This window comes from Symphalangus syndactylus, chromosome 10, assembly GCF_028878055.3.
Source record: "Symphalangus syndactylus isolate Jambi chromosome 10, NHGRI_mSymSyn1-v2.1_pri, whole genome shotgun sequence".
Classification (NCBI taxonomy): Eukaryota; Metazoa; Chordata; class Mammalia; order Primates; family Hylobatidae; genus Symphalangus; species Symphalangus syndactylus.
This window is the reverse complement of record NC_072432.2, coordinates 109,639,085-109,663,222: the sequence shown is the minus strand read 5'-3', so window position 1 is coordinate 109,663,222 and position 24,138 is coordinate 109,639,085. Positions and strand designations below refer to the sequence as shown.

The following is a 24,138-nucleotide window of genomic DNA, read 5'->3' as shown; positions in this document are numbered from 1 at the left end:
CGCGGTCATCAGCCCCTGCCTTCTGTGTCCTGATGAAATTAGCCTCTTGTTAGATTTGGGAAAGAGCCCAGGGTTTGGGGTTTGAAAGACTCTTGGCTGTGCCACTTACTGGCTTGTGATTTCTGGGGGATCCACTTAGCACTTCTGGGCACAGAACCAGTGCCACCCCCTCTCATCAAGGTTGGGAGAGTCACATGAGATGGTGAAGGTGAAAGGCCCTTGTAAATATGGGACACATGCCTGTGGCTGCTGTCATCCTTACAGGTGGATTCCCGTGGATTGTTGTGCATGCGGCGGTCCCTGCACTTTGCCTTTCGCTGCTGCCCTGGCAAGCGGGCCTCACTATTAGTACCTGCTATTAGTACCCAAGCCTGAGCGAAGCTTGAGCAGCCTTGTCCAGATTTAGGCATCTGGATGGAGCAGCCTGGGGCCCTTCTACCCTCCTGCCCTGCCTCGTCACCACGGTGCCCACTGCCTCCCTTCCCAATGCAAACCTTTCTGCTTAGTCCCTTCTGCCCATGACCTCAGCAGCCTGCAGTCCCCACCCAGCTTGGGCTGCCCAGCCGAATGTGATGCCCACTTGTTCCTTCCAGTGCAGCCAACGACCAGCTGCCTCCTCCTCCCACATCTAGCCCTTGGAGCCCCAGATTTTCACCCAGGCTCTAAACTCTTTCTTCTCTCCAGACCAGAGGTCTCCTGGGACAGCAGGGCCCAGCCAGTCCCCTGCTTACCCTCAAGACCTGGGCTCTCTGGGGCCCCACCTGCAGGCAAACTGCAGCCTCCTATCCTGTGCCGGAGTCCCCACGCCCAGGCACAGACCTCAGGGCTGGACAGCTGCCTCTTTCCTCCCCACTCCCTAGTAGCCTGGCAAGGCCTGAATGGACCAGGCTCCCAGGCTGGCAGGACTCAGCCACCCCCACCCTTGGGCCCCATGCCCCCTTAACCTGCCCTCACTTTCTCCTCTGGTTGGCTTAGGTCAATACAGTAAACATGTGTGTAACAGGAGGGATCTAAATGAGACAAGGTGGGGGAAAGGGAGAGACGAGAAGACAGTCCCGATGCTCCTTGGGTGCTCTGCCAGTACAGTCCTTCAGCCACTCCCAAAACATTCTCAAAAACAATGCCTTCCCTATCCCTCTGGGACTTACTGTCCCATGTCTGGAAAAATCTTCCAGCTGGGGTCATGGCAGAGTCACAGAGCAGCTGAGAAAATTTAAACAAACGTGGGGCTTCTTTTTGGAATTTTTGGTGCTTGCTCACATGAGGATGTGTGTTGGAGAATCAGAATTTTAAAGGACATCACTTTTGGACAGTTCTCTTGGCTGGTTTCCATGTGGGTAGAGAAAGGACCGGGGCCAAGGAGATGATGGGGCAGAGGAGTGTACAAGGGTTACGCATCTGCAATCAGGTTTTTCCCAATATTTCATTGCTGCTGATGCTGTGGAGGCTCTTCGTTCCAACACTGTTTCCTTTTCCTGAGAAATTTATTTCAGTCTCTGGCTTCAGTCTGGCCCCCTGGGGAGGATCAAGCCGGGAAAGCTGTCAGCACCGTCTACCTTTTCTGAGGGTCTCTGTCTTCCTCCACTACACCCCCAGCATTCTCACTTCTCCTTTGGCCTTCCCCTTTTTCTGGTTCATTACGCGTTTGGGAAAGTTATGTTTCTGTCTTGCCGTTGAGTGGGAGTTCCTTCTGTGTGATCAAGTGTTACCATGTAGTTTTGGACTTTGGCCACTTCCAAATTCCCCACCTACTTCTCCCACACAGAGGCTGTGATTTTTTTCTTCTTCTTCTTAATTCATTTGCATTTGTGCTTGACTGTAGCAGGCTGTAGCAAGTGGTGCTATGGCCCATGTTGGGGTCACCTGTGGACAGCTCTGGCCAAGCCCACAGCTTCCTTAGCCTCTCTACCTGCAGACATTCTCGGGAACGGGCCCTGAGGAATTAACGATTCAGGAGTGACCTTCGATTTATGAGGATAAATGTCCCGCCTTCCTTGCCCTTGGTGGGTGAATGTGAGGTGTGTTTTACACAGTGTCTCAGGGTCCTTGTTGAGATTGAGCCCTAGTTGCCCCAGTGGTAACATGTTCTTCAATGCACTCATTCACTGGCATCATCTCCAGCTCCTCCCTGTTTCCCATTCCTACTCCTTCCCTCTGTTTCCTGGGATCACTTCCCAAATAAACTACTTGCACAGGAAAGCTTGCAGGGTCTGCTTTCGAAGGAATCCAAATAAACCCAAGAACTCACTAAAACCTTGCTTATCCTCTTGCCCTCGGTAGCTGCAGCTTTTAATTGAACCCCTGACGCCCAGGACTGGAAAACACCCAATCATCTAGTTCACCTCCTGCCCACCCCAGCCCCAATTTATGGCCAGATTCCCTCCATTACGAACCTCCTCTGTATTGCTCCATTTCTAAAGTTTGTATTTTGAACTCACAAACTAGTCTAGTGACTGCCAGTTCTATACACCAAGACCTAATTTCTGGTGTGAAAGTACTTCCTGGCTGGAGATGGCTTCCTGAGTAAGCAGGAGGCCTGAGAAAAGCAACTTGGGATGGGGATGATGAACAGGCTAGAACTGGTGTTTAAAATCCAGGTGGCCACTTCCAAAGATGGGCACCTTCCTTTCCTAATTGTTCTATTGGATGGAAAGCCTGAAATGGCTGCTGTTCATTCAGGTCTTGCTGATGACAAAGTAATATGGCCCAGCGTTGGTCCCTAGAGATCTCCGCTGGTGTTCACTCAGGTGGGGCTGTGAGAAGACTTTGTGACCTATGTGAGATAATTTTAGATGTTAGATGGATGAACATATTTGGTGTTACTGTGCTTCATCATCACCCCTTGTTTTTGGCAAGTGGTAGTGGACTGCCTTCATAGTCACGAAACAAAGTTTCCTTTTTCTAAAAAAAGTGTTTGTTTAAATAAAGGAAAGTGAGTCAATTAAAAAAATCAACTAGTACTTGGATACCACAAAACATTGTGAGATACTGAAATCTGAGAAACAGCATCAGAGAGTGTGGGTCCAGGTGTCTCACGCAGGGAGCATGAATGTACTTTGTCCTTCTTGCTAATGTCAACCATTGTTTATGACCTTTAAATTCTTGTTTCAAAGAAGGGTGGGGATTTTCTTATGATTTAAGAAGATATTTTTGGAAACCAAAGCATATTCCTGACTAGCCTGTGTAAGTAAGACTTTTTAAGCTGGGTCAACTGATTGCTTGACTAAATGAGGAGCACAAAAATAGACTCTCAGACTTAGATTGAAATTCCAGGTATTTGCTTCTGGAGGCTGCTACTGCTAACCCATGCCCAGCTGCACGTAGGCAGTTGCGGCTCAGCTGCTGGGTGGCGGTGATTATTGATTGCTGAAGAACTGAGCTATAAATGAAGGAACCAAAAGCTCAGAGCCTCATCCCCTGTGCCTTCTTGGCTATTTGGACCGACCTGCCACTCCAGGCAGGAACTCTCATTTACGGGAACATATTTATTTTTACATATCAGTGATGTATTTTTGATGTACTTGATTAAGTATTATGGGTTAATATTTAATACAGGAAACACTACTGCAGTTTATAAATGGTGAGTTCAGGAGTGTACAAGGTTCCTGGAATTAGAGCAGTATTTTTGTTTTTATGTGTCTCTGTACATTTACTTTTTCAAAGACCACTCTCACCCAAATATGTCTGCTTTTATTTCTAAAACACATCTTTGTATGAATTTCTAGACCCATCTGCTATGTTCTTTTCTCAAACACCTAGCTGTGCACATTAATCCCAGATAACAGCTATTCATTATATTCCAGATTAAAAACCTAAGTCCCCCATCAGAAGCCCAACCTTTCAGGTCCATGTTACTTTAAGCCAGCCTCAACTTACTACTTGGAATGAGGCTTTATTATCTGGCAACAATACAGCCTCACAGATTTCAGCATTCATCATATCATTTATTCAGGCTCCTGAGAGATTCCGCTTAAGCCGATGAAGCAGATTTTTAACATCAGTTGACCTCTTCTCTCTCCACTCTCTTTACAAATCCCAACAGAAATGGAGATCTTCACACTTTTCAACAAACCGAAGAGCCATCAGAAGTGCCGGCAATACTACCCTGTCACCATTCCTCTCCGTGTCTCCAAGAATGGCCAGACAGTGAGCGGTTTGGACGCCAACTGGTTAGAGCACATGAGCGACCACTTCCGGAAAGGAGGCATGCTGGTGAACGCAGTCTTCTACCTTGGAATAGTGAATGGTATGTTTGGAATTCACAGTCCTTGGGTGGCCCTTTGTGAACTCTGCTTCTAACTCTTGAAATCTTAGTCCCTCTTCAGAGCCTGCTTCATTCAGAAAGCTCTGCAGCCGATAACCGTGCTGCATTTTATTTCTAATTAACACATCTTGAGGAACTTTCCGTAAAGCCCAGGGCCTGTGCTCTCGAAACCTCTCTCGGAGTCAGCCAGGTATCTTCTGAAATGACAGAGAAAGTGGAGTGATTCTATTTCATCGAAGGTGGCCTCAGTCTCTGTTGCTTTTAAAGGCTTTTAAAAAGATTGTTCCCTGGATTTGTTAATTACCCCCCGGGATTGTGCCATTCCAAAGTGCAAATTGTTTGTAGACACTATTACAGTTTGAAGTAGCAGTAGCAGCACCTTGAAATTAACAGCAGAGAAATAAATTGAACAGCCTGGTTTCTGTAAGCTCCACTGAGACACACACTGTTCCCAGGTCTCCCAGCACCCAGTACCCCCTCCCCAGTAATGTGCTGTCTCTAGTGGTTTGCTGCGTGGGATAGCACTATTGATGTCAGCTCTCCTAAGGCAGAAAGTCTGCCCACAGTGGGAAAATGTGTCAAACAAAGAAAGGGCTTTAGGTTAACGAGAAGGCAAGTTGAGCCACCAGGGTGTGTCAAGTCTGGGAGGCAACTTGGGGAGTGGGACCAACGTGCCAGCACGTGCGGATCCTGAGGACTGCCAGTCAGCAGGATTCCTAAGTGAAACATAACACCAAATTTGTCAATCCCAGCAAAACCTGGCAGGGGGCATCAACAGCGCCGTGTGTTGTTGTTGAGCTGTTTTCTCTCAAGAATTAACAGAGTCATGAACAGAGTTTGGATTCTACATTGTTTGCAATCCTTGAAATGCCAGCAAGCATCCTGAGAATAGAGACCATTCTGAATTCTAAATGAATGTACTTTAAATCATTCAAAGCCTTAGAACATGATACAGCACAGACAGGTCTTAATTTTGGATGCAAGTCTCTAAGTATCACTGACTAATATTGACATGTTATCATAGTAGCAGCAGGCGTTGTATAGTGTAGTGGTCCATAACTATTTGTTGAATGCATGAATGACACAAGAAAGGCGATCGGCTTGTTAAGAATACATCCAGAGCAGGGCTGTCCAATAGAAGTGCCCATGATGATGGAGGTGTTTGTTCTGTATCTGAGTTGTCCAGTATGGCGGCCAACAGCTGCCTGTGGCTACTGAGCACTTGAAATGTGGATACAGCATCTGAATAATTGAATTTTAAAATTCATTTAACTTTCATTAATTTAAGTTTAAATAACTATATGTGGCTAGTGGCTAGTGTCACTGGTCAGTGTGCACTTGGTCAATGCAGTTCTAGAATAAACATGTCTTTTTTTTTTTGGACGGAGTCTCGCTCTGTCGCCCAGGCTGGAGTGCTGGAGTGCAGTGGCGCGATCTCGGCTCACTGCAAGCTCCACCTCCCGGGTTCATGCCATTCTCCTGCCTCAGCCTCCCGAGTAGCTGGGACTACTGGCGCCCACCGCCACGCAGGCTAATTTTTTTGTATTTTTAGTAGAGACGGGGTTTCACTGTGTTAGCCAGGATGGTCTCAGTTCCCTGATCTTGTGATCCACCCGCCTTGGCCTCCAAAAGTGCTGGGATTACAGGCGTGAGCCCCTGTGCCCAGCCGAATATACATGTCTTTAATACAACTAACGTAGGGTTACTTCTGTGCCCTAGTGGCAAGGTGGGTAACCTCCCTCTACACAAGAAAGCCCTCCGTGGGTACTTACAAAGTTCCCCAAAGCCAGGGGTTGTCACGGTCTGGTTTGAGATGCATCATAAAACACCAGTGGCGGTACATGCTTCGGGCCAACTTGGGACAGATGTTTACAGCCTGACTTATCAGCGTCAGGGGAGGCCAGGGAGGAACGCTTTGGCTCCGTTTCCTGCAGGGACACCACATTGCCCATCTTGGGTTGTGGCAACGGTGGCTCCTTTCATCCCCTCTCGGTGCCCATAGATGCTATCTGTGGCCGTGCACAGTTTTACATTTCTTCCTAGGAAACTGATGGTTAGTTGTTGAAGGTGTGTAGAGAGGTGCTGGGAGATAGTGGATACACAGGTGGCCACTTGGAATTTCTTCCCCTCTTAGGAAAACTAGGGCATCAAAAGGAAGGTTTTCTCTTTGACCCCACTGCCTGAGCATGACAGGGGCCCTAAGACCGACCCCCAAGAAAGAACACTTGGAACATTCACAAACCCATTTGCTGTTCCTCTACCATTATGGCTTGGTGATCAAGGCTGAGTTAGCCTCCTCTACTCCCCGTCACCCCACTCTTCAACCTGGAGTCCAGAAATGCAGACAACTTAAACAGCTTTTTCTTCAGATTTGACTTGAGTGTTTGAAATACTGTTATAGCCTCCCTTGGCTTTAACCACATTAAATTTGTTCTTCCTGCCCTGAAGACAGAACATGAAATTTCCCCTGGCAAGCGCAACCGTGAAATCCTCCACAGGGCGCAGGCATCTTCCTGTATGCTGCCCATATCTTAGAGTTCCACCATAGCTGTTCGTCTCTATGTCAGGGATGGCTGCAAAATTCTCAGAACAAAATGAATTGAAACCCACTCTGATTTTAAACACAATTTCACCCTTTATATGTCATTTGGGAGGGAGAGTATGACTGGGAGTAATGCTTCCTGGGTTAGGGCGTTTCTGCTCTGGAAAAGTCCAAGGTTTCCGTTGGCCACGGATGAAATACGTGTGTGTTCTTTTCCCAGAATTAAGAAAAAAAAATGGCAAGCTAATCATAATCATAAGAGGAACCTATTTCTAATGAGATAATTAGTGTCCTTACAAATAAATCTGGCAGAGCTAGAAGCACATCTTTAAGATGTTTGCCATCTGGAATGGCACCAGTCATGACCCCTGAATAGAGATTTATACTCCAAAATATTTTCCACAGGGTCATAAAGCTCAGGAGAACTTTGTCCCATAAACAAGGTGATGTTTCAACCTGAATTACCCAGTGCAGACTCCAGAGCTTCTGTTCTCAAGGCATTACTCCCCTCCCTATGCCTCCCACCCTGGGACATAGAAAGACTTGTACAGTCCTCAAGTGTGGGCTCCTGCTCATGGTGTCCAGGACTCCTCTCCCTGGGTCGTTCATTAAACCTTAGACTGACCCGGTGTCTTGGGCTAGGGGAGGCTCTGCCCGTGGGCTCTGGCAAGCTTAGGGCACAGAGGAGGGGCATAGTGATGACCATGGACACCTAGCGGTTGCTTTGTGTGGGTGCTGGTCTCAGCAATTCAAACTTAGCATTGACTTCATCCTCACAGTACCTCAGTGAAGTAGGTACTGTTGTTATACCTGTGTTATAGCTGTGGAAACTGAGGCACAGAGACATTATGTCATTGTCAAGGTTACTGGCTAGTAAGAGCAAGAAGGTGGCAGGAAGAAAGAAGGGAGTAGGCAGACAAAAGGACCATGAGGTGGGCGGAATAGAAGAGGAAAGACGTGGCTATGCTGGCAGGAGTTGTGACCCCCAGCGGGACTTTGGTGGCTCTCCCGGTGGGAAGAGGAGGACTCCAAGGTCACTCTAGGGAGGCGGCAGGACCCGATGGAAGCAAGAATGAGTCCAGGGGCCACATAGCAGAGCAGCCAGGCACTCAGGAACATGTCAGCCAGTGAGAGGAAGGCCAGGTTCTCTATTTCTAGAGGATGGGAAAGATGAGGAGGAGAGACCCCGAGCTCAGCCGGCTGTTGTGGAGGAGTTGGGTGGGAGCCAGGAGTTTGGGGTAGGACTGAGGCTGCCCACCCCTGAAGACCCAGCGAGGAGGCTGGTTTTTCACAAGGCCTCTGGGCCTACAGAATTGCTGCTGCCATCACCAGCCACTGAGGCTGCTGCCGCTGCCACCATCTCTCTTGCCCTGCCTTACCCAGCATTCCTCTGGTTCTGTCCTGTCCCCCGCCTCCAACTACCCTCTTTGCCCTGCCTTCCCTGCTCCACCCTCCTGCCCACTCCTGCTCCTCGTTCCTCATACACTTGGCCTGTCCTTGCCCTTTCCTACCCTGGCAGTCCTCCACCTCTTTGTTTCAGAAATGGCCTTTGCAGCTGATTATCCAAACCAGAATCTACTGCAGTAACAGTCAGTGTTTGCGGTGACTATATCCTCACTTCTCTTTTTGCCTAGAAGAGCCCTTTTTTCTTTCCCTGACTGCTTGAAAGGAACCTAGCTGCTTCTTCTGCGGAACGGCCTGCATGATGTTTCATCTGGTCAGGGCTCATGGTGTCATTGATCTTATTTCTCCAGCCTCTATTTCCTGTAACCTGGAAGTTAGTTCTAAGGCCTTGATAAGTTAAGAATTATGACAAGAATACATTCCAGGCGATGTGTTCTCCACGCTGCATCACATAGGGGTCACATGACACCCAGATGTGTCTCTGTTCCCACCTTTTTAAAAGATTAGGTCTCCCTTGAGACTTTCTGTGGTTCCCCAGCTGCATCTAAATCCAAGTATCACTTTGTATTGGCATTTATACCACTTTTGACACCTAGCACATCCTCCATGATCATATATTTGCAAAATACATAAGTAAAACACATGTAGATGTTTTAATAAAATATATATTAAATATGTGGGGTATATATTTTATACAGATGTACTTGCAACCAACCCCCCAGGCAGGTCCTACTTTTTTACTTTCTTAACATCACAGTGCTGTATTCAGAAGGTAACTAATGATAGTTCTGGATGATGCTCAATAATAATGCCAGTGGTGATGAGGGAAAACACTGATACTGGAGTGTTTCACCAGGAATCTGCAGGTTTTAGGGTGGGACTGGTAAAGAGGGAGAAGGAAGTAGTACCAGGCGTTTCTGATAGCCACTCCCTTGGGACACCACCCATCTCCAGGAATGTCTGGCCTAGTGGTTACAGGCTGGGCTTCTATTTCAAAGAGGCCACTTAATAATGTAGGGGCTAAACTGCACATATGCCATTAAATGCATTTTCTCATGTGTCCATAGGGCACCTTTAAAAAAACTTCTATTGCTGTTTAGCACACATGTAAAAAAATTGTACAGATCATAGGATATAGGTCAGTGGCTTTTCACAAGGTGAGCACATCCATGTCACCAGCACATAGATCAAGAAATAGAACTTATCAAGCCCCTAGAAGCCCCTGCATGCCCCACGCTCTTTCTATCCCCCCAGAGTAACCACAGTTCCTACTTGAAACACTGTTGATGAGTTTTGAACTATGTACAAACTTTATATACTTGTCATTGTGGGATTCATCCATATTTTTACATGTAATTGCAGACCATTTTCTCTCGTTGCTGTGTGCTATTCCATTGTGTCAAATACACAGCTATATACATAACTTAGCCATTTACAGGCATATTTTTATTTATTTTTTTTGCTCCATATAGGACAGCATGGCATCTGCACAGACGTGGCCCCAAACAGAAGCCCTAAGCCCATCTCATTGTGACCCGACTGAAATCTCATCCTAACCACCAAGGCAGACAGAGTATGGTGCAGTGGTCAGAAAACACCAGCTGTGCAAGGGTAGAAACCGAGCCTGTTTAGCACCTACCCCCAGTTCCTCAAGCAGGGTCTGCTTCATCATAGTAGTAGCTCAATAAATGTCTATTGTTGAAAACGGGTAGGTTTTAGGATCAAACAAATCACATTTCAGATCTGGTTTGGCCCTTGTATTCCATATGAACATGGACTAATCATTTAACTCAGTTATCTACCCACTAAAAGGGAATGACAGCTCTTACAGAATTTTGGGGAGGATTCAACGAAAAGCCTTGAACTGCACCTGGCAGAGCGCCTCACATCCAGCTAACACTGAATCAGAATGTTTCTTCCCTATCTGGTCAGTTTAATGGCGCTGCAACTTGCAAGCTAACCCTTTTCTAGCTGAAGAGGAGTAATATCTTTTCTAGATTATTCAGTGCCTCAGATTGAGAATGCAGGAAGGCAGGCCCACCCATAGCAGCAGTGAGTGTTCAAGAAGCAAGAGAAGGCAGCAGCCTTGCTCATTCTTTGGTTAATAGAGCAAATTAGCTGCAGTGTGATTGGGAAGCAATATGGCACCGTTACCTGGGATTGGCTGAGCAGTGATTACATTTGCCATGGGATCACATGTCGTATGACTGCATGTGCAATTGCGCTTATGCAGTTGGCGATTGCCAATCCTGGAATCAAGGTGGTACCAAGAACACTGTGCGACCTCTGATGGAGAGAAGGCACCCTCAGCCAAGAGCATCTGTTATGCCAGCTACTCCAGGGTGGACAATCTAGTCCAGTCTAGCTTGTTTAAAGGAGAACAGTAACACATTGTTTTTAACCCTGCAAAAATAGACCAAATGCATTGACCGCTTGTCATGGCATGCACATTCAGGCTAGACTTTGGCGAAGCACAGCACCCTAGGGCTGAGCCTGAAGGTTAGCTTGATAGAGTCTTAATGTCTCAGAGGCTGCAGAAGAGTGGTTGCCTCATAGAATTTACCTCTTGAAATAATATGACAAATCTCCTTTTCCCACATCCTTCTTGTAAATCATAAGCTTGGAATATTAAGGTGGCCTTTTGCCAAAAGACCAGCATCAAATATTTATACAGTACGAGGGAAAATAGCTTTTTGTGCACAGTAGGGAAGCATCTTCGCTTTAATAAAAAATGCAGTGATAATGGAATGTTTTCCATAGATGGAGGGCGGTTTAACCTTTTTACATTGGAGCCTTCACTCCAAGGTAGACCTATTTATACCCAATTCGGTGCACATTATAGTGAGGCTGAGCCATGAAGGTAATGAGGAGACAAGGAGTGGACCAGGCCGTCAAAACAAGCGACTCTTTAAAAGCCCAGCTGTCTGCTCTCTGGTTCATTGACTTTTTTTTGCTGTTACAGATAACCAGATTTTGACAGCCATTCTGAACATCAGCCTCATGGTTAAGTAGGTGAATCAGCACTCTGGATTCAGAATACTGGAGCATTAGGCTGAGGTGGGGAGGCTGGGAGGCAGGCAGTGGATGCGGTGGGTGGTGAATAAGGATCTGGGTGTGTTCCTCCTTCATGCCCCCAAGCCAGCCGTAGCTTTCCCTGCTGACTACACAGCCCCTCTCCCAGGCCTGTGACTCAGGAGGAAAGAGAGGAAGCCCTGCAGGGGATGGAGAAAAAGTCTGGACGGGCTGCGAGTGTGCCCTTCCCTCTTCTGGACCTCAGCTCTGCCATGCTTGCCATGGGCAGGCTAAACACCATCATATAATTTATGCTGAATTAAGCACTTAAGTACTAAAAGCACACGGCAGGCACTTTTAAAGGGCTTAGAGGTTTTCCATTGAGAAGATCTGTAGGTAGAGGCTTTGGAAATTTGATATAACTTATTTTTGTAGACGTCTTGAGGAAATGTGTGCTGTGTTGATACAATCCTGATGGAATCATTGAGTGTCTTCTGGTCTCAAGCATGCCCAGGTCAGGATTTGGGAGGGCTTTACTCAAAGGGGTCTCTTAGGGCATCCCTACTGTGATAGGGGCTCCAGATGGACTCCTGGAGTGTTCCCAGAACTTAAAAAGTAAGCTGGACTATGGTCCATACTCGCCTTGGACCCCAAAATACTTGTGACGTGATTTAGCCGTAGAGCAGCTGTTTTTCCCTGATAACCTATGAAACATGTCTCTTAGGAGGCCATGGAATAAGCACTTGGGAGAAACATTTTAGCAAAGCAGATGAGAGAGGCAAGCTTAGCATCTGCCAAGGCTGTTTGATAACAGACTCTCAGGATAGGAAACAAGAAGCTGGAGTGTGTTATTGGTTTACCCATAGGGCTCTTACTTGAAATGGAGAACTATCTTATGTTGGGAAAACATCAGGATAAGGCTGCTGTGCTTATTACCTTACAGCCATGGTTTGTTGAACCGGTTAGGCCTTCCTATTATTCTGGAATAAGGACCCAAGCTAAGCAAAGTACAGTGGTCTTGTTTTTAGGTCTAGGTCGGGCATTGTGTCAGTCAGCTATTGCTCCAATAATGCTGTGTAACAAACCACTTCAGAACTCATTGGCTTACAATGGTAACAATTTACTCTGGCGGATTTTGGGGTTGGCTGGAGCAGCTCTGTTGAGGCAGACCTGGTCTCAGCTGGGCTCCACCGGGGCAGCTCTGCTTCATTTGTCCTTCATCTCCCTAGAACCAACTGGCTAACTGGGGCAATGCCCTCTCAGCGTAATGGCAAAGACACAAGAGGCCAAGCTCAGCCACACATGTGCTTTTTATGTCTCTGCTTGCATTACACCTGCCAATATCCCACTGGCCAAGCAAGTCAGATGAACAGAGCCCTAAGTGGCTGGCCTCCCCACCAGTCAATTTAGTCTTAACCACCTTCTCTCCTGATTCTGCTGCTCACCTGGTCCTTGGCTGTCCTTCACTCACTTTGCATGAAAGGCTGGCTGTCCCTTCCTCCTGGAACTCTCAAACCCTGCAGATCCGTATTCCTTGCTTGCTTAGTTCACTCGAAGTGGGGAGCCCTACCCTGATGCCTCTTTCAAAAATAGCCACCACTGTGTCCACCTTCACACTCTCCCCTTGGCCCACTTAGTATTTTTCTAGCATGTATCACCTCTGACATGATGTTATTGTCTTCCTCCTCCACTGCAAGGTAAGCTTCATGGAGGCAGGAACTTTGTCTTGCTGCTTGTGAGATCTCTAGTGACTACAGGACTACTTGGCACATAATAGATTCCCAGTAGGTGTCACAATGGCTGGAAGGTTATTCAGTGTACACTTGAACTCCAATAACATGTCACTCACCCTTCTGAGGCACTATCTGCCATTTTTAGACTCCTCTAAGGAAGTCTATTTAGATTATACTAAAATCATCTCCCCATAGTTTTAAAAAAACTCTTTGATTCTAGTTAGGCCTTTAAGAGCCTTGTAGAGGAGAGAAAAAGGAAATTCTTTGTCATCTATGTTGTCCATTTCCTTGTGTTATACCTGTATTAACTTGTTAATAACCTCACAGAAAAGGATATAAAAGAAAACTCAAATTATATGTAATTCTACCACTTATAACTGCTGCTAGCATTTTGTGTATTTCCTTAAAATTTGTCCAAACTGTTTTAACATAAAAATCCATATTGAGCTCATGTGGCAGTTTTATATCCTAGTTTTTTCTCCATAATATTGTATCTAAAGCATTTTTCCAAATCATTAAATTCCCATAATATTTTTAGGGACAGCCTAGTATTTTATAGAAATCTCCAAATTTAACTATTTTTCTGTGGTTAAATATTTGGATTGTTGAACATTTAGATTAAGTTTTTAAGTAATTTTATAAGTAATGCTTGTAGATGGATATTTGATGGCATTGGAGGTTATTACCTCATGATAGACAAGAAAGGTAAGATTTCTGGGTGAAAGAGGATGGACTTTTTGTGGCAAGCTCCTGCAACATTGTTAAATTGCTTTCTATAAAGACTGTACAGTTAAAATTCCCTTAAGCACCGTAAACTTTTCCATATCACCATACCTTTACCAGCAGTGAAAATTTTCTTCTCAAAATTCGTCACCTTGCTAAATAAAAAAGAAATTGAGGCCTGGAACAGTGGCTCATGCCTGTAATCCCAGCACTTTGGGAGTCCAGCAGTCCAAAACTAGCCTGAGAAACATAGTGAGACCCCATCTCTACAAATAATAAAAAGTTAGCTGGGGTGGTGGCATGTGCCTGTGGTCCCAGCTACTCGGGAGGCTGTGGTGGGAGGATCACTTGAGCCCAGGAGGTTGAGGCTGCAGTGAGCCGTGATTGTGCCATGGCACTCCAGTCTAAGAGACAGAGTGAGACCCCATCTCAAACAAACAAAGAAATTGCAATTTTTTTCAATGTTTACTGGCCATGGAAAGATAAAGAGAATTAATTAATTGCTTTATGTCCTTTGTTTCTAATGGTGTGTCAGTATTTTTAACTATCTATAAAAGCTTTTTATATATAATAATATTAAGCTTAGCCTTTATTTTTGTTATTGTTGTTGCAAATAATTTTCTCATGTTGATGACCTTTTGTTTATGGGGTCTCTTGGGAGCCAAAGCTAAAGATTGTTATATATTCACATTTGTCAGTCTTTTTCTTTGTGACTTCTAGAAAATACTGGCAGTTCCAGGAACTCCAGCGTGATTCAGGGGACTTTCTGAATTTGTCTCCCTTCCCTCCCCATGAAAAAAAAAAGGTCACATTATTATGGATTTGCCCTATTAAAAATTGTCCTTTTAAAAGAGCATATCATTGAAATATGCTTTGTTTGTATGTTAGTTTACTAGGACTGTCATAACAAAATACCACACACCGGGTGGCTTAAACAACAGACACTTATTTTCTCTCAGTTCTGGAGGATAGAAGTCCATGGTCAAGGTTCCAAAAACTTCAGTTTCTGGCTAGGGCTCTTTTCCTGGCTTGCAGACAGCCACCTTCCTGCTGTGTCCTCACGTGGCTTTTCCTCTTTACACATGCCAGGAGAGGGAGAGAGAGGGCTCTGGTTTCTCTTCCTCTTCTAATAAGGACACCAGTCCTATTAGACTAAGGCCCCATCCCACCCTAGTTAAAGAAGGACTAGGACCTCATTTAACCTTAATTACCTTCCTAAAGGCTCTGTCTCCAAATATAGTCACATTGCGGGTTAGGGCTTCAACATACGAATTTTGGGAGGACACAATTCAGTCCATAATATTATGATTGAGCAGTGTTTATAGCACCAGCTCTGGGAACCAAGAGAGATTGTCCATAATCCCATAGATGAGAGACCCAGCCCTTGAAAGAGTCACATCACCTTTCATGATAGAGCCTAGCCCCAAACCGCTTGCTTCTAAGTCAGTCTTCTTCCCCCAAATCCCTTATCAAAATGAACCTAGGACATTTAGGAGCCATGCCCCAAACAAAGGGGCAAAAGGTGCTTCCCTTAGTGTATTCTATAGGGGCAAGGACTCTGTTCAGTATTTCTTTTTTTTTTTTTTTGGAGACAGTCTCGCTCTGTCGCCCAGGCTGAAGTACAGTGGTGCTATCTCAGCTCACTGCAACCTCCGCCTCCCCGGTTCAAGTGATTCTCCTGCCTCAGCCTTTCAAGTAGCTGGGATTACAGCCACACCCCGCCACGCCCAGCTAACTTTTTGTATTTTAGTATAGATAGTTTCACTGTGTTGCCCAGGCTGGTCTTGAACTCCTGAGCTCAGTGAATCCTCCTGCCTTGGCCTCCCAAAGTGCTGGGATTACAGGTATGAGCCACCGTGCCTGGCCTGTTCTGTATTTCTTTTTACCCTCATTGCCTAAGATAGTTCTTGATCATGCTATACATTTCATGTATACTTGTCGAATTGTACAGAGCTCAGAACCTGGTACATTGACTAGAGCAGTGCCCAGGGAAACATCTCCAGTGGTAAATTATTTGGGAAAATTCCCTCTCCCCCACATTCCACCTCTTGACAAGAGCTGCCTAAGATGTTATCTGGACAGCAGCCCACATCATGTGAACTTCCAAAAATCGACGCATCTGACAAGCTCAGATCTGGTGTGTTATATCTCTTCCCTTAAAAAAAAAAAAAAAAAAAAAAAACCCTCACCTAAATATAGTTTGCTCCTGAAAACTGTCTCTAAATGACTGTGTTTTACCCTGGATAAGCTCTCCCCAGTGCATCCTGACGCTGGAGCATGAAAAGGAAGGTAAACGCGTGAAATCAAATGGTGATTGCTAACAATGAAATCTGGGCTCATAAAATCAAGGATATTATTCAAAACTGTGAGGTAAATTAGCCTCATTCATTCTGATAGGGCTAGATAGACTCTATGGCTGTGTGTGCCTTCTTTAATTAACATGCTGAAAAGATGTTCTGATTGGGATTATTAATGAATGCAGTGGAAATGTTTGCTGCTTAGAAGACTTCTGCCACAGACGGTTTACAAACCCTCCCACCCCCGCCTTTTTCTTTTTCCACAGATTCCTTACATGGCTTGACAGATGGAGTATTCATCTTTGAAGCTGTTTCCACAGAAGATAGCAAAACCACACAGGGCTATGATGCTATTGTGGTTGAACAATGGACAGTCCTGGAAGTAAGTGTGGGGTTGGCAGCCCCGCTTCTTTTGTTTAGACAGCAATTGTTTTATCCGCCTGCTCGATCTGACCGTGGGGCTGTTGCTCAGCTGTGGCTTTCTTCTGAGAGGGAGTTGACTTGGTAGGTCCTAGAAGGATCCCCTTAGTCTTTTCATTCCCCTCTTTTCCCAGCCCCAGGTGTAGGGGTGGGCCCTACTCTTCCCTTTCTGCAGGAAAAGCACATTGCATGTGCCTGGCCATTTGGTGGAAGGAGAGTTGTCTTTCATTAATTTGCATATAACTGACAACTCTAAGAGATATAAATGAGGCCACATAGTTTGTGGCCTCTGTAATACTCAGAGCAGCATCGTTATTGGAGCCAGACCCTGTGGCTCCCTCTGCCAGTTATCCTTAGAGTTATGCACATGAGCTCACTTAATCTGCACAATCAGCCTTTTAAGTAAATACTGTTATTGCCCCTGTTATATAGATGAGGAAACTGAGGCACAGAGAGGTTAGGCGCCTGGTCCAAGATTACACATTGAATACTGAAGAATGTCTTTGAGAAATGTTGACTCATGAGGCCACCAAATTGCTGTGGGAAGGGGAATTCCTCAAACCATGTTCTGCTGGGACTTTGGAGGAGCTAATTTACTTCCAAGATTCACTAGTGTGCACCTGAAGGGCATTTCTCTAACTGTGGAAGCACGGACTTTTTAGCCTAGTCTCTTGTACACATAGCGTCTGGGATATAAAGGGAGAAGCTATTTGGATATAGAGAACTGAATTCTTGGTTTTTTGTTTTTTTGAGATGGCATCTTGCTCTGTCGCCCAGGCTAGAGTGCAGTGGCGTGATCTTGGCTCACTGCAACCTCTGCCTTCTGGGTTCAAGTGATTCTCCTGCCTCAGCCTCCAGAGTAGCTGGGACTACAGGCACCCGCCACCACACCCAGCTAATTTTTGTATTTTAAGTAAAGACAGGGTTTCACCATGTTGGCCAGGCTGGTCTCAAACTCCTGACCTCAAGTGATCTGCCTGCCTTGGCCTCTCGAAGTGCTGGGATTACAGCGTGAGCCACCGTGCCCAGCCATGGACATAGAGAACTGATTTCTGAATGCCTTGGAAGAACACAGGATTGGCATTGCTGGGAGGGCCTCTGCCTAACAGGGCTCTCCAGGCTGAGGGAAGACAGAGGTGGATACAACTCTTTTTGAGGAGTGTGGGGCACTGGGACCCTCTAGACAGCCAGTGCTTGCCACGCCCTTGTGCCTGCCAGAACTGCAGCCTTGAGGCAGTCCCTTGCCTGGTTATTGAAGTGGAGATAGGATGGGGCGGGGGGTGAGTTGGATGTCCCCCGGGACACTATTACTCAGCTTTGAAGCTGCAGCGGTTCCCAGCACGCGTGAAGTGAGGAGCAAGGCTGTTGAGGGGCATGCCTGCGTCTGAACAGGGATGAGAAATAACTGCTTTTGCAAGTGTGATGGCAATGGAGTACCCAAGGGAACTGGAGTCGTCAGAAGCAGGAGTTGGCAAGTCACAGCATCCGGGGCTGGTTAGCGTAGGGGCCAGAAGTCCTGAGGGAAGTCAGGAACCAGGTGATAACCTGGTGTGAGATCAGCTCCACCAGTTACTCCTGTGTGACCCTGGTGCCCATGGTCTCTCCAGGGTCCATGCTCCTAACTAGAAATGGGATGCAGAGGAAGTAAGGCTCAGTCCAAGATGCCAAGTGAGTGTGGGCAGGTCCTGTCACACCTCAGGACCCTGTCCTTCCTCAACTTGTAAGCTGGGCAGGTCACATGGCCTATCACGTGTGGTGGAGTGAAGGCTCCAGGTGGTGGTGAAATATGAAATGCCAAGAGTTGAAGATCTGAAGGACTGAGCAGCCGGCATTCAGTTTGCTCTGTAACATTTGGCTGTAACAGTAGTGATGCATGGCTGCACCCAAAACATGTGCCTGTGCCGAGTGATTGGCAGGCCATGGGGATGTGTGTGAAATTCCTGCTGTCTGTATGTTAAAATGGCTGTTAAGGGAGGGCTCTGTGGTTCCTCAAAAAAGATGACTTGATGGCAGTGATCCAAAATCATCTATAAAATGGTTCTTAAAAATTAATATGACTGCAGGACCAGTAGCCTCAGCATCATGTGGGAAGTTACTAGAAATGCAGATTCTTGGGCTCCACTCCAGATCTGCTGAACCCTCTGGGGGTGGGGCCTGGCAGTCTGCGTTTTAGCAGGCCCTGCAGGAGATTCTGAGGCTCACTCCATTTTAAGAACCAGGGTGGGTATAGATGCCACTCCCATGTTGGAACTGTACCCCACAAGGTGATGGATTTGAAAGGTGGGACCCTGGGAACGATGAGGCTGCAAAGGCTCCACCCTCATGGATAGGATGAATGCCCTTAGAAGAGAAGCTGCAGACCACTGCCTCCCCTTTTTGGTCTTCCACCTGTCATCATGCAAGGACACCTACATGGCACCATCTATGAGGAATGGGCCTTTGTCAGACATTGAACCTGTTGGTCAGTGTCAAGATGCCTGATCTTGGACTTGTCAGCCTCCAGAAATGTGAGGAATAAGTTTCTATTGTTTATAAATTACCCAGCCTGTGGCATATTGTTATAGGAGTAGGAATGGACTGAGACAGAAATTGGTACCAAGAAGTGGGGTTGTTGCTATAACAAATACTTGAAAGTGTAGAAGTGACTTTGGAACCAGGGTAATGGGTAGATGCTGGAAGAGTTTGGACATACAGGCTAGAAAGAGCCTAGATTTCTGTGAATGGAGTGTTAGGGTGATTCTGTTGAGGGCTCAAAAGAAGGAGAGCTGTAGAGAGGGCCTCAGACTTATCAGAAATTATCTAAGTAGTCATGATCAGAATGTTCGTAGAAATATGGACAGTAAAGGCCATTCTGATGAGGTCTTAGATGGAAATGAGGAACAAGGTATTGGAAACTGGAGGAAAGGCCATCCTTATTATAAAGTGGCAAAGAACTTGGCTAAATTGTGTTCGCGTCCTTGCGCTTTGTGGAAGGCAGAACCAAAGAGGGACAAACTAGGATATTTGGTGGAAGAAATCTCTAAGCAGTGTTGAGGGTGCAGTGCAGCTGTTCTTGGCTACTGATAGTAAAATGCAGGAAGAGAAACAAACTGAAAATGGAGTTTGTAATCAAAAGGGAAACAGAGCTTAAAGACTGTGAAAATTCTCAGTCTGGCTTCGTTGTCAAGAATGAAAAAGTGTATTCAGAAGAGAAAACCAAGATTGGCCAGGCTACTGTTTGATAGGGAGATTGGTGCTGGTGGAAGGATGCCATATGCTATTCACCAAGATAATGAAAGGAAGACCTGAAGGCATTTCTGAGATCATCAAGGCTGCTGCTCCCATCAGAGGCCTGGAGTGCCAATGCCTGGGGGACAGAACTGTGTCAAAGGAGGTGACTTGGGCATCCTCAGTACCTTCAGGCTTACTGCCCGGTGCTGTCTCAAGTTTGTGCTCCATGCAGTCAGGCTAACACAGCCTCTGAGATTGACATCTCCTGAAAGTAGATGGAGGAGAGATCTTGTGGGAAGACTGTACTCCTTGGTTTATGGGTTTCTCTTCCTCTTTGCAGCTGGTGGAAGCAACCTTCAGGAGTCAGCTCTTAGGTCACCTCCTGCAGGATGAAAGACCCCTCCTCTGTGTTCTCATAACTCTCTGGGCATGACCCTATCACAGCTCCTGTTGTACTCTATCATTGTTATTTATTTGTCCACTTTCCTCCCTCCATTGTGAGTTTCTTGGTCTGGGAATATTCGTCTTTGTTCTCCAAGGCACTCCAGTAATGCTTGCTGATAGGGTTTGAAGGCTTTTTGGTTCAGCCCAAGGTAGACTAGTGTTTCTCAAAATTGAGCTTGTATCAGAATCACCTGGAGAGCTTTTTAAAACACAGCTATCCAGGCTCTACCGCTATTTCCTATTCAATGGATGTCTTAGTCTGCTTAGGCTGCCATAACAAAATGCCAGACTAGATGGATTAAACAACAGAAATTTCTTTCCTCTCAGTTCTGGAGGCTGAAAAGTCCAAGATCAAGGTTCTGGGAGGGTTTGGTTTCTCGTGAGGGCTCTCTTCTTGGCTTGCAGATGGCTTCCTTCTCACTGTATCCTCACATGCCTGTGCCTCAGCACCCACAGGTGGGAGGGGGCTACTCTGGTGTCTCTTCTTATAAGGACACTAATCCTGTTGGATCAGGGCCCCATGCGTATGACTTCATTTAACCTTAATTACTTCTGTAGAGGCCCCATCTCCAAATACAGCCAAACTAGGGCTTGGAGCCTTGCATTGTGGGGGGATAGAAAACATTTAGTCTTTAACGGCGGCTCTGAGATGGGGCCCAAGAATTTTCATTTCTAAAACATTTTCAAGTGAGCTGCTGCTGCTGGTGTGGGAACCCCACCTTGAGAATCCCTGTCTTAGGGGAACTAAGTGTAGACAGCTCTGTAACCAGCACAGCCCAGCAATGTCCAGTCCAGGACAGGTTCACTCGCAGCTCAGCTCTTTGAAGAGGCTCCGTCAGACCCTGACTTGGGCCCGCAGACAGCCCCTCTCCTGCCTGCCCCTCTCTAAGGCTGGGGGTATTTTTCCAGCTCTCAGGTCTTCTACACTTGAGACCCAGCTACTTCTTTTCCCCACCCTTTTGGCCTCTGGGAAAGATTTTTCCTTTCTAAGGCCTGAGCAGGTCCCTTTTGGCTTCTGGTTAACTCTGCTTTTCTGATAACCACTGTCCTCCCAGGCAGGCCTATAATCTCTAGGGCTCTGACCACAAAACGTCCCTGACCAGCTCTTTCTCATGTCTCACAGTGGGGAATGGTCTGTCCGTTTCCTGCCTCTACTCTTCCTGTGCTGATTCCTCAGCCCTGTGTAGATGTGCCATTCCAATTCTGCCTTGTCTCGCTGGCTTCCCTCTCTCTTCACACGCATGCACACACGCACACGCATGCACACACGAAAATGTAGTGTGCGGACAGTGCAGCATGTTGGCAAGAGAGTGGAGATTCTAGAGTCTGGCCCGAGTCTGCATCCTGCCTCTCTGATTCCAAGCTGAGCGATGGACTATGTGAAAAGTAAACCACCCCTGCTTTTTCTATTTTCAGTTGTATAAATGGGGATACTGGTAACAACCTCTCAAAATTGCTGAGAATTAAAAGAGAAAATATATTAAAAAGTTGTGAATGTAGGACCTGGCACATAGTAAGCCCTCACTACATACTGCTTTCTGTGTCAGTCACCTGGTATTATCAGTGAGACAGATCCTCCCCCCATTGCCTTTGTTTTATGCTAAAAGCACAGAGGAGGTTGGGCTAGGGAACCTGTGGAGTCAAATGCAAATAATTGCATTTTGCTCAGCTGGAAACCTACAGCCTAAAATTAAAGGCAGTTGTAAGATAAATGTCTATCCATAGGGCATTTATAACAGGTATTTTGTTTACTTTCTTTGAGTTTACAGTCTAGTGTGTGAGCAGAAAGGGTAATTCTTGGAAAGGAAAGGAAAAAACTACATAGATGAATAGGTAAAGAGCAAGATACAGAGACAGAGACCCTCTTCTTTTCTCTGAATCTGTGTATCTTTGAGCCTGACAGCCCATCAGAGCTTATAGACACCACCAGGTGCTACCTGAGCCATAGAGCCTTTTCCATGTTTATCCCTCTCTCTGGAATATGTTCTAGAATATCAGTGCTTATCGTGAAATTTGGTGCCAGAATGGAACACAAGAGAGTAGAAAAAGCACTTATAGCTGATGCAGTTGGTATGGTGGCTGGTGGGTTAATTGGAAAAAGTCAATTAAAGAGACCCAAAGAAAATCAGATTCCTATCTTACACATTTTATTTGAATGTAAAGTATGTAAATACATGTCCATTTGCCAATCTTTTTGAGTCGAGTGTCTGCTGAAGTAGAGTTCTGCCTCATCTTTCTCATATAAACCACACCCAAAGTGTGCTAGCTACAATGTCCAGTGTCAGTTTCCTTAAAGTGTCAATGGAATCTGACTGCAGAATCCTTCTATGTTTTCATGATTTTTTTTCTAGTCTTTCTAGTCCCCTTGCCCAACACACACCTAATTCAGCTGGTTGTTACTTTTTAGTGATTGTTCTTTGCTGAGTCTCTTCAAGGAATTCAACTTAGTTTTTTGAGAAACAACTTGTTTTTGCACTTATAGTTTATATGCTTTTAAATCATTTAAATTAAGACATGTAATTAGGATAATGGGTCTAACTTATATACAGCTTACCCTTGACGTGCTCAGTTGGTGAGGTCAGAAGGGCATGAGCATCCTAGAAAGCAGCTGCTACCTGTGAGGACTTGACTTCTGTCAGGGTTGACTTGGACTTCCGCGAGTACAGCTTCAGGTAGAATGGCTTAGGGTATCATTACAGCCTCTGCAACCCCGCAGACTTTGCCATGCGGCTCTGGAGTCAGCTCTTCTCCACTCTGCCTGCGTATTCAATCTTTCGTTGAGTTAACCCCCATTTTATCTCATACTGTTAGCTTCTGCCCATTTCCCCAGCCTGTCAAGACATTTCTGATCATGGTTATATCATCCTTCATTCTGGGGATCTTCCAGCCTTGGCTTCCCTGAAGGCTTCATATGTATAGAGGCTCCTGACTGGTCTCAATGGCAAACAGACTGGATTAAGGACATAGTCCTTGGCGCGCTGCAGGAATCTCTCCACCAGTGCCTGACACTAACCCAAACCATTCTGCAGTGGATTCAGGTGGCCCTGTTGTTCCACCTTCCATTCCTCTATTGTATTTACATGAAAGCCTCGATGAGATGCTTGTCTGTAACTGAAACCTACTCTGGCCTGTAACCCTGTCTCATAATCCTGTGAATCCTGTGTAACAACACATTAGGTCTCACTTGTTCTTCATGAAGTTCTGCAGGTTTCTGGGGCTCAAGCTTTTGCTTTCAAAGGCTCCCAACCATCTCTTTAAGAATCCACTCTAGGATTTGCCAGGGAGTAACATCAATTTCTGTGGTTTCTAGAATTCACAAGGGAGCCAATATTTGTTCTTCTTAAACCATCTGGCTTTTTTCTTTTATTGCCACAGTTTCTCCAAGATAATTATTTTGGTTCTGGATCATAGTCTTTAGTGCCAAAGACAGCAGTTCTCTGCCTTTTTCCTGTGATAGGGATGATTTTCCTGTGAATAATCACTCCCATGAAAGGCCCAGGAATCAACACCCAAACCCCTCCCAGGCTGCATCTCCATCCTTTCCCACCGCAAAGCAAATCATAGCACAGGTGAGTGATGAGGAAGTCAGAATAGCCTCAGGTCTACTTTAGCAGCGCCTTCAGCACTTTGACTTTTATCAAATTCTTGTGTGCCACTCACTGTTGACAGTTACACACCTGTTTACAGAATAGTATGTATGGGTGAGTGCCTTTTCCTTTAAAAAAATGTGATTCATCTCAGCTTGAGCTCATTTAAAATTTTCAAGTTTGCTTCAGAGGGCAAACTGCTAACATCTGTTAACAATTTGAAATGCCCACTCCCATCCATGACTCAGCAATTTCATACTTCATGTCCATCTCTTCTAAAGAAACAAATGCATGTGTTCACAAGAAGGCAAAGACAAGGATATTATCTCAGCATTACTTGTAATATCAAAAAAGGTAACAATGTTCATGTCCATCAGTAGGGGAATGGTTAAACAAAGGATAATATATTCTTATTATAGATGAGGTCATTCTGTATAGGCTGACATGGAAGGAATTACAGGAAATGTTAAACGAGAAAACTAAGTTGTAGAATTATCCTGTG

General features: G+C 45.7%; 1 protein-coding gene across 5 annotated transcripts in view; it reads left to right on the top strand.

Moving 5' to 3' along the window:
• Positions 1-24,138, top strand: part of RFTN1 (raftlin, lipid raft linker 1) — a 203,673-nt gene that overhangs the window by 144,892 nt on the left and 34,643 nt on the right. For all 5 annotated transcript variants that reach the window (XM_055295520.2, XM_055295519.2, XM_063610761.1 and 2 more), the window contains exons 6-7: positions 4,043-4,246; positions 16,242-16,357. In XM_055295520.2, coding sequence (XP_055151495.2) covers positions 4,043-4,246; positions 16,242-16,357 — 320 coding nt within the window. The remainder of the gene's footprint in view (positions 1-4,042; positions 4,247-16,241; positions 16,358-24,138) is intronic.